The following is an 11,399-nucleotide window of genomic DNA, read 5'->3' on the forward strand; positions in this document are numbered from 1 at the left end:
TTCAGTTATACTGTCGCATTTTGCCTCTATCAATACAAATAAAACTATTTCCATGTTAGCCAAGCATAAAAACCTCTTAGTAATATTTCAGGTTAGCTACTAGCTGGTGAAGATAGTGGAGCATTTAGCTGCAGAGTCAGATATTAGCCTTCAGCAGTTGGTGGAGACCAAAGCAGAGCTAAAAGAGAGTCGATATTGACTTTTTATGGACATTTTGACAGAAGGAAAATCACAGGCGTTAATAATCAAATTAATGATGGCTGGATTTGATTTAGCTACTTCACTTTCAGGGTCCCAGTACTGTGCGTACTGACTCTCTGTCACACTGTCTTGACTTACTGGGACACCATCTGTAACGTTATAAGTAACACCTGTGCTTTTCCTGCTATGACAAGTCAAAATGTCTGCTGTGAAAAAGGCCTGCTGGACTTTCATTTGTTAAGTGGACACAAAACATGACTGCAAATGGATGCTAATGTTGCTCCATGTCTGCTCAATATGTTAACAAGCAACTTCATAAGATGATAATATGTCAATGTTACATTTACAGCTTGTTGCACTGCTACCACTTAATAGACGTTTTTCTGGCTTCAGATGTCTTTTCATGCTTTTGTAATGTGTAAGATGATTTAACTGAGCCCAGATTCAGCTCAGTTCTTTTCATAATATTTGTATTATGAAGAGAAATATATATTCAATATACTGACATACTGAAGTGGAACTATTTATACTATTTATATTATGTAAGTTAATAACCATGATTGCGTAAAACTTTCTCTTATTTAACCATTTGGAAATTTGTCTTAAGATCATCGTTTTGGAATTTAAAAATGACATATAAAAAAATTTCACCATCAAGTACAATATGTGTGCAGTAATTTCCACTACAGAGAGGTTTTTGTTCGTCTGCGTCATTGAGGCATTAAGTAGCTTTAATTCTTTACGTCTCTTGCGACAAAAGAAAGTAAATGAGCTTCAGGTCACGTGACATTATGGAACCAGAAGTCTGGCGTGCAGAATAACACCTCAGGGTCTGATTGGAGGAGAGATGTTTATCACGTTTCACGTTTAATGTTTAATGAGAAATGTTCTTATATTAGTTGATGTGTCTTTGCAAGCCTGTCTGGCACTCAGGTTGATGAAGGCACTGGGTCAAACGGGTATCACTGGAGGAAAAGCTGCGTGTATGTTGGGGGTTGTGTCGGGGTCATCGGTGTCTGGTCTCTGTTGCAGGATAATCCCGAGTCTCTGCATCTCTCATCCTCCAACCATCACAGAGAGCAGAGAAAGAGAAAGTACTGCAGGATTATCTGTTTTGCTTCCGCTTTAGTCAAACAGCAGCTAATGGTCTGACCGGCTACATGAACTGTTGGCTACAGTGACGATAAAGAAGGGGTAAAGTTCACTACTTTCACTGCCGATTGTTTCATTATCTGTTAATTATTGAACAACGCTGCATTGATTATCCTGCAGTATGAAAAGCTGCATGCCCTGACATGTATCTAGCGGTCAGTAATGATCTTTTGGCCAGATTGAAAAAGGCTGTGAACCCAGACAAAACTTAATTTACCCAATTGAAACCATGTGATAATGTGAGTCATAGATTTACAGTTAATATTGTATAATGTTCTGCAATGCAGCCACAATTATCTCTAAGTTTCAATTTAATAAAGCCAATTAAGATTTGAAGAGGACAATGAGGCGACTGCCTTCAGACATAAACTTATGGGAAAACTTACTCATTGACACATTAGCACACACACACACACACACGCACACACACACACACAAAGTCAAATACCTCAGTGTTTAGTTTAATGGATCAGATTTTAAGACGTGACATTTAGGTTGTGGAAATACAGCCCAGGGGCCACTTGTCTGTTTCTGTTAGTGTCAAACATCCTTCGACTTCAGCTCGGCTTGATATGAACAGTTTAGGCATTTAGCTCATACTTGCACTAGTTTGATCTGAGATGCAGCTTCAGTACTTGTTCTCAGACTCAGAGAGAGGACTCGACAGGAGCAGGAGATGATTCTGGTAAGTTATGAATGTACAACAAGCTTAGTTTTTAATTTGTTGAAGTCTTTTTTTTTTTTTACACACTTAACAGTTTTCATCCTTTAAGTTTTATCTGATAACTCAAGTGAAACAACCTATAATCAGAGCCAGAGACAGGATTTTAGAATAATGGACATTTTAAGTCCAAATAGGAAATTGTAGGACTTGCCACCAACCAAACTCTGTAAACTTTTCTGAGTATTAAACATATCCTCTGGTCTTTGGCTATCTATGTATTTCTAATGGAGAATACTAAATTTGCCTAAGAATAGTCAGATTTATTCTAAATATATGATAACAGCACAATAAATAATATACTTCTTAATATGTGATAATAGCCCAAGAATATTATACTTTATTCTTAGGCTAAACTCTCTACACATACAAATGAATTTGGGAACTTCAACCTGGAGACTTTGAACAAACATGATTGAAATAAATGCAACCACAAAACCATAAAGAGCTTTAAATTAAAGTGTTCACCAAAAAAAAAAAGCAGAAATGTTGCAAAATATGAGATTACATAAAAACTCTATGAATCAAATTTCCCTCCTGTATTATCTGTGGTCTTGGCGCCATCCTGTGGCGGCTCATTCAGCCCTCTAATCCCATCAGTCAGATAAACGCTGGTAATTGAATCGAGGATGTCAAGTAGCATCCATTCATATGTGTCTCTCATCGGAGTGGTCCAGCAGCCCCCTCGGGAGTGCTTTTCTCACTAATCTGTTTAACAATTGACTACAATCAGATCAGCAGGTTAAGAAAATAGACTGTAGTTTAACTTCGATTTATAGCCGAGGCCCAGCTAAACACACTGAACAGACCAGCACAACTGGAGAAACGGTATTAAATCATTCACCAAAGGTCATAAAATCAGCCGTGGAAAGATATTAATATGCGTTAGTTTGCTGCATATCATCACACACAGGTTGACTGGTTTGAATTGTTTTTATAATGAAAGCTTGGAGCGTTTGGGGCATTTAGCCTCTAATCAGGCTAAAAATTAACAACAGTTGACACCTAATAATCCACATTCATTTTTGTGATTAAACAAATAAAACAGAAAACAAACATATGATGTTTCTACCTTATTATGATGTTAAAATTATTAAAGTAATAAACATTTACAGGTGTTAGAATAATACATTGTCATACCTATATGACTTGTCTACAAATGTTTACACAGATGTTATATTATTGTGATTTTTTGGGGGGGGGGTTTGTTGTTGCTGACAGTCTTCATGGTTTAAATTCTGTGTAGACTTCATTTTAACTGTGAATCTGCCAAACTGGATTATAATTATGAATTAAAGAATAAAGAATTAAGATCTACAGTATCACAGACTGAGTTTTTACCACCTTGGAAAAAGTGTTTTCAGTACTGAGTACTATATTTTATACAAATAGATTAAATCTTTCAAAACTATATCAATGAAAATATTTTCATGCTGATTTAACCTTCCAATCTCCTCAATTAATCATGTTTTCATCTTTATTTTATGAGTAACTATTTGAACAAAAACTGTTACTACAGTATTATTACTATTAGCTATTTTCATTTTTTATGTCGGCACATATCTCAGTACACTAAACATAAAGGGAAAGAGAAGAAGAGAAAAAAAAAGAAAAGACAAGAAGAAGTCAGTGAATGATAACATTTATTTGAAAACTTGTACAGGAGGAGCGGAAATACTTATATGTGATTTACTATACACAAGAGCAGAAGTGCGGACAGCTTTGTGTTCCCTCATGGTGACTGGTCTGTCTTGCCTGAGTGGCAGGCGGGCGGCGTGTAGGTCCCCTCCTTCACCATCTTGTCACGCTGCTTACGGATCTCGTACAGCCTCTGGTGCTGCGGGGAGGAAGAGGAGAAGAGGAGGTGAGTGGTGAGGAAGAACAGAGTGGAAGAAGAAAGAGAAAAAAAAGACATTAACAGAATCTCTGACATGTATTTGTCCTCAGGAGGATGAAGTCAAAGATGGAAGTGATTTTTCTTCTTCATGCACCACTTAAAGAACGCCGCCCTCTCTGAGTTTACATTCAGCTTATTTAGTCTTTTTCACGACAGACCCTGAATTTGTCTTAGCTGACATTCATCCTCAATCAGCACTTCAGCCTGCTTCTTCTCTGTCATGTTTTGAAAGAACGAGACGTGGCTAAAAAGCAAATCGAGGCGTCTGGATCCTGGCGAGGACGTTCCTGCTGCTGCAGCACATTCGCAGCGAGCAGCAGGCGGTGCGTCTGTCAATCTCTCCTCTGCTGACACACACACACGCTGCCGTCAAGGCTGACCGCAGTTAAAGTCCGACATCATTCAGTGAATTAGATGCTTTCTGAAAACACTTCTGTTATTCATTTCTAGTCTTTTTTTTATTAAATGTTTTTCTTTATTCCTGCTTCATATATGCTACCTTCTCTTCGTCTCCACCATCCATCACCACCAAATGCTATTCAAAAATCAATTTAAACATCACTTAGGTTAACAGAAATACCAACTTGTTAAATATTAAAGCCACATAAGAGCTATAAGCCATTTGGAGGCAATTACACACATTTTATTTAATGTGCGGAAGCTTGAAAAACATCAAAGTTGAAGGACTAACAGGTGACCCAAAGGCAGACACAGAAAAGCTTTCATGTCTTAGAAAGTTTGTACAGAGCTTATGAAGAGCTGAGTCATGGTGTTATAACATTAAAGCATCATAATGCAACTAAGCTTCTTTGACACTGACAGACAGAAAATAAATCTTTATGGTAAAAAAGGGAAATCTGTTTGTTTATTTGTGTCAAAAATAAATTCACTCTGATTCAATTGTGTACAGCACTGAATGTTTGCAGTTAGGTCATTAACACTGCACGTCCAGATTTTACTATAAAGATTAATAGGAGTCTCTCATAGACATAAAATTAAAGACAGAGCAGCGGACGGTGCACAGGGATTAATAACCGTTCATCTTTTTGTTCTGACACTGTGGTGACATCTCCGGAGGCCGACAAGAGAAAAACTGATTTACTTTACAACAGATCAAATGATGAAAAACAGGCGCCGCCAAGGACGACCAAACCCACAAGTCACAGCGTGCACTGTCATTGCCTGCTGGCAGATGATAGTGGGTGAGCTCTGTTCCAACATGCAAACAAGACATAATATCTATAAAAAAAGAGCAGTCTAAGTGACCTTTACTGCAATATCTGCCCCCCGGTGTCTCAAACAATGACTCAGCTTTGCTAAAAACATCATATTAATATGATCACAGTCTGGTTTCTGACTCTGTGTTACTGGTCTGTTTATTTAACAGACTGGTGTTAGATCAGCGCTCCTGTTTTAAGGTACTTTGTGAGATTAAAACCAGAAACTGTTAAATGCACACAGATGTTGTTGAGTAAGAATCTGTTCAAAATCTTTTCAAAGGTTCAACTTTTACCACAAACCAAATGCAACAACTACATTAGGTATTCTGAGAGATTCGGGAGAAGTTTTATCATTTATCATTCATCAATCTCACATCCAAACACTCACCGTCTTCTGCCTGTGCATGCACTCATAGAAGTCCTCGAACTCCAGCTGGCATTCCTTCTTGGCGCGGGTCTGCCCGATGCCGTGGGCACATTCGATCCACTCCTTCTCGAAGGCGTGGCAGCGAGCCGCTCTCTTGTTGGGCTGCGAGCCGCTCTGCAGCAGCATCCAGCGGTCCAAGTTGATGCCGAGCCGCGACTGCAGGTCCACGAAAGGCATGGTGCTGATGGAGGGGGGACAGGAAGAAAACAATGACGACCAAAACAGGGTGCAGTGGAGGAGACAGATGAGGGGAAGGCAGTATAGAAACAAATTAGCCTAGAAAAAATGGCATTTCATAGGTTGAGGCGTGGTGATAGTTGACGAAATGTTTGTTTTGTCCATGATCATTTTTACTGGATAAATCAGCTGAGTTGACTGATAAGAAAACCTCAACCAAGGCAGTGGTCCACCACATAACTGTAGACTGCAAAGCACAATATTTTTTAGAGCGTAGAGTAAAAAAAAAAACAACCTCCATAAAGAAAAGTGCTCAAGACCTGTTTGAATACCATACAGAATGCAATTTAACACCTGTTTCATGATCATTCTGTCAAAAATAAGGAAGTATGATGGCAAACCAGTAGGGAGGATAGGGCCTAGAATTTGTTATTATTATAATATCATAATTTTTCAGTACTTTCCCAGCAGTATATAATTTAATATAATTAATTAAATTAACATGACCTACAGGCAGAAAAGTGTCAGACAGCTAGTTAAAAATTATGCATTTATTAAAGTTCACTTGTGTTTATAAACTTGTAGTTTATAGATGTATAACATCACCTGACAGCCAACAGTCAGAAACAAAAACATTGTATAACCAACAATACTGGCGACGACAGGCAGAAGAAAATATTCAAGACTTCTGTGAATTAAATTAAAGACTTTTTAATACATTTTTAAGGCCTTTTTTTTTGAAGGAAACTAAATTCAAAGCTTTTTAATATTTTTTAAGACCTGCAGATACCCTGAACAGCTGAGTAGAAATGAAAACCCACTTCTCTCTCACATGGTGTGGGCTGTCTGTTCTGGCCTTTAAAGACATGTGATCTTTATCGTTTAAGCTTGTTTTGGATTTATGATCAGAATTTTTTTTTTTGCGCTTAATTTCAAAACAAAACAACTTAGCAGCTGAATCCTTGTTGGCATGAACTGAACCACACTGTAAAAAGCTAGAGCCATTTTAAAACATCTGCTTATAAAACTGTTATTGTTGTGTTTGTCCAAATTAGGCCTTATTCCGAATGTAGCATTTTACAATTAAGACATGTGGGACATGCTGATATTATCCAGGTTTTAGGAGCATTCTTTGGACATGTATACAGCGCATTCGGAATATGTGTCTCAGTTGGGGTTTTTACCGCAGTTTGTGACACACGGCCTCTTGCCTGTTTACAGTCAGCTCTGTGTGTTGTAAACAAACCGACTAGCCAACAGTTTGCAAGGTTGGGATAGAGATGCATGACGGGCTGGTTGTGTAACGCACCCCTGCGCAGGCAAAATGACATATACTGGAGGCACGGCAGGCAGACAGAGGAGAGGAATGAGAGGAGAGTGGAAAGCTGCTCAGGGCAGGATAGAAAAACAGAGCGTGCCTTCTCGGTGACGGGGACGGAGGGGTTTGGTTATTATCCTGACATACAGCCATGGTCTGACGGTAATAACTCGGTGTGACGCATCAAAAACATTCAGCAGTGTAATAAACAACATGGGACAACCTTGGTTCTGGATGTGCCTGTAACTATAAATTTATAATACCAGTCAGATCTGTATCTCTTATAAATATCAGGCATCAGCTCACGAATGTTTTTCACCTCGCTGGTTTACTTCACTGCCTGTGGAGATCTTGTTCCCACCGGAGCAGAGTGAAACCCTGAAAACCCTCTGCATGTAAACACGACTATTAGTGGAATATTCAGTTTCATTAGGAATGTAAACAGCTCAGTAGGAATATTGTCTTTTTTGGAATAAGGGCAAAAACCGGAATATTGTGTGCATGTAAACATAGTCACTGTCCGAGGAAACACAAAGAGGGAATTTGATGCTAAAAAGACCGTAAATGTGGCCACTTGATATGACTAACTCAGATAAACTTTTAAATACATTTTTGCACTAAATGACTGTGTGGACACACTGTGGATTTTGGCCTCCATCACTTACATTGTAAGTGTATTATGAAGGGATCTTCTAATGGTCAGTATGAACAGGAGGAATGATTACAGCAAGAAAAACATGTTTCAAAGTTCATTTGGTCACCTGACTGTTGTTTTAAGACAGACTTGAAAAATTGTGAACCTGTCCTTTAAATAAAAAATATCTTAAACATATCTTTAATATACCTTGAAATTTAAGCATGACACATGATAAAACACTAAAGGTTAATTATTTGTTTCAGTCTAAACAACATCATAATAAGAGGAAAAACTGCTTGGACAGATGCCTACATTTTTAAAGGCAGATGTAATCATAAGTCATTATTAAAAAATAAATATGATAAAATATTAAATACATTCACTCATCCCCACTGTTTTACTGTTTCCTTTCACAAAATCACCTGTTTTTAAAAACACTGATAGACATCTGACATCATCTATTTAGCTGTTAGATCCAAAAGAATCAAGTTTTTTGTAGAATTTTACTATTTGGTGACTCGACGACGCTGTAGTTAGCTTCTGATCTGGAGTCAAGGGGAAAGATTAGGGAAAAATAAATATTTGATATTTTGCACCACTTACACTTACGAAAGAGTTTTAGACATCATAGCAAAAGCCTCAACACTGTTCAAACCCACATACAGATTTGTGAAACCTTTATTTTGCTTATCAAAACAGAAAAAGGGGAGATTTCACTGCTTTTTTCCCATCCAGACAACATTAGACCAGATTCAGATCAAAAACCACTATAATCAGACGTATCAAATCTGGACTAGATTACCATGTAGACTCCAGAGACTCATTAAAACACAGTTTCAGATCTATGAAACCTTTACTCTACTTATGGAAACACAAATATTGGCGATTTCGCTGTTCTTTTCCCCCCATTCAGAACACATTAGACCAGGTCCCGATCAAAAACCCATATTAGCTTCTGATCTGGACCTGGTCTATTGTGTTCTGGATGGGGAAAAAAGCAGTGGCATCGCCCTTTTTCATTTTCATAAGAAATATAAAGGTTTCACAAATCTGAATGTGGGTTTAAACAACGTTAAGGCTTTAGCTACGATGTCTAACATTCTTTCATCAGTGTAAGTGGTGAAAAGACAGAGAATTAGACGCTAATATCATTATTTATGTTTCCATTAACTCAGTATCAGAAGCTAACTTCAGCATTGTCTCATCTCTACTGTTTTTACCACTTCCTTTCACAAAATCACTTGTTTTTAAAAACACTGATAGATATTAGACATTATCTGTTTATTCTTTTGCAGGATTTTACTATTTGGTGACTCAGCTATCATGAAACTGACGAACAAACATTTTATCCGTTATTATTTTAGACTAGCTTTAAGATTAGCCAGTTAGCTTCCCGTAGCTAACTACCACCGAGCCAGCAGGCTACGGTTTCCTGTTAAAAACACCCCAATGTAAAAGCTTTATATCGTTAATTTAGATCGAGGAGTTTGCACAAAAGACGTTTTTGTGCGATGAATTTGTCACCGGGTCAGATCTTTGTTAGCATGTAAGTTAACGCTGTTTCCCCTTCAATGACAGCCTCCAGACGGCTCTCATTTAGCTATAATTACACACTGACGCTATGTTTAACCGTCGAAGTAATTTTAGGATATATCAAATCAGTCAAAGTGCTGTTTAATTGCTGAAATTATACAGAAAAGTGTCTCATTTTACCGTGTTTCGTAGGAGTCACTTTAACCTTCCTTCGAATCACACGTTTTGCTTTACGGCTGACCAAAACACGGCCGTAAAACAATACATTGTGTCGTGAAGACTTTCTGCATTCATCACATTAACGGAGCTTTACGGCCGCCTACCGGATCAGACTTCAAAGAAACAATCAGTAAATTAAAATTTAAGTGAAACCATTTTTTCTAGGTAGTAAATTAAATGACTATATTGTATGTTTTCCATTACGCCTTCTCAAGCAGATTTTTATTTTCTCTGTTTGAATGAGTGAACATGAAGTATATTCTTGGGAACAAAATGCCAGGGAGGTTCACAAACAACACATAAGAAATAGAAAGAAAAGATAATAATAAGATAATTATAAGATCGATGATGTAAGCTTGTTTCTCATTCTTTCTGTTGTAACTTAAAAACCTAAATGTTCATATTTATACAATAAAGCATAATCAGCCATAAATGTAACATTAATAAACTTAGAAACCTCTTGCTACTGTATTTTAGTGTAGTAACAATGCCAAAAATAAATGAGGCACAGTTTCAATGTGCAGAGCAAAATGAACATGATACATTAACATCATTCTTACATCTTTTAAGAAAAAGCAGATTTACTAAAACAAAACTGTCATAATTGCCTCATTCAATGATGATATTAATCTCTTCTGCTCCTCATTATATACACTTCATGCTAATAGCACTTGTTGAGCTGATCCTGGTTGATTGCATATTCTCCTGTTGGTTGATATTTTATAATGTGTGACCCCTTCATGTCTTGAGCGTAAATATTTATAAAGAATGGTTTCCTCCTTATGGCTCATTCTCCAGATGAAAACATGCTTTTTATTCTGCATAGATGCTTTCTTGTTTCACTGTCATCCCAGAAATCTTACTACAAATTTTGCATATTAACATACAGTAAATTTAAAAAGTTAACCTCAGCTTTACTCAGTGGAACTTAAATAGACAATATGCAGTGTTCATGACCTTTTGGTTTGTAAATTCACATCTTTAGAGCCTTCTACACCTAAAGGAAACATATAAACTCTCAATATAATATGTGAAAGATTTTGAATTAAATGTTTTGTCCCCATAAAGATTTTCTGGACTTGATGCTTTTTCATTTCTGATCAACTATCAGAACCAATTACAACATTATCTGTGTGGCTGTGAAGAGTTTTTGAGGCATATTAGTTTCAGTTGTTTTAAACATTTTGCATTTTTTCTTCACAACCTCAATAACTTAAGATTTCTTAAGGATTTTTTTGTTTTTCATCCAACTTAAAATTGTGACCGGGGACATTTCATACTGCAGTATTATATTGTAATGTGTAATTATAATATTATACTGTATTATAGCCCACCAAAAATTAAAAAAAACATTCATTTTTTACTAGGTGTATGTGTGTAAAATCTGCACACATTTATGTCAATTTTCAACAAAACATACTGCAACATATTTTTCCTCAATATACTGAATTTCTGTAATTTAAAAAAAAAAACAGTTTTGTGGCTGCAACGGACACATCTAAAGTATCTATAAAATTATTTCTCTGCAGTGGTTTCTGTCAGTCGCCCCAAATTTTCTATTTCACAGCAGAAATTTTGGCTTGTAATAGCAGGAAAAGCAAATGTGGAACTAATGACATTAACGACACAATTAAGCAGTTAACAATGTGATTAGTTGCATCTGTGTTTAACAAGTTGAAATGTCTGCTGTAAAAAAGGTAAACAACTTCAGTTCCTACTGCTCTGGATAATTTTGCACATTTATTTATCCTCATGACTTCCGTGGGTGTCAAATATTGCAAAATTTCATCAATGATTTTACTCACGATGCAGTTATAAACAATTGTTTTTCTAGATAGAGAACTCAGCATCTTTCATTTGATTTTCGCTCCCAGTAAAAGTGACAACAACAACAACA

The 11,399-nt window shown here is 36.8% G+C and overlaps 1 protein-coding gene across 1 annotated transcript; it reads right to left on the reverse strand.

Moving 5' to 3' along the window:
• Positions 1 to 3,700: 3,700 nt before the first annotated feature.
• Positions 3,701 to 9,566, reverse strand: ndufs5 (NADH:ubiquinone oxidoreductase subunit S5). Its single transcript, XM_042435053.1, has 3 exons — positions 9,464 to 9,566; positions 5,580 to 5,799; positions 3,701 to 3,911 (listed from the first exon to the last, which is right to left on the reverse strand). Exons 2-3 carry the CDS (start codon positions 5,793 to 5,795, stop codon positions 3,807 to 3,809), a joined length of 321 nt encoding a protein of 106 aa, XP_042290987.1. The 5' UTR covers positions 5,796 to 5,799; positions 9,464 to 9,566; the 3' UTR covers positions 3,701 to 3,806.
• Between the last annotated feature and the right edge of the window lie 1,833 nt (positions 9,567 to 11,399).

Source organism: Thunnus maccoyii, chromosome 15 (genome assembly GCF_910596095.1).
Source record: "Thunnus maccoyii chromosome 15, fThuMac1.1, whole genome shotgun sequence".
In the NCBI taxonomy this organism is placed as follows: Eukaryota; Metazoa; Chordata; class Actinopteri; order Scombriformes; family Scombridae; genus Thunnus; species Thunnus maccoyii.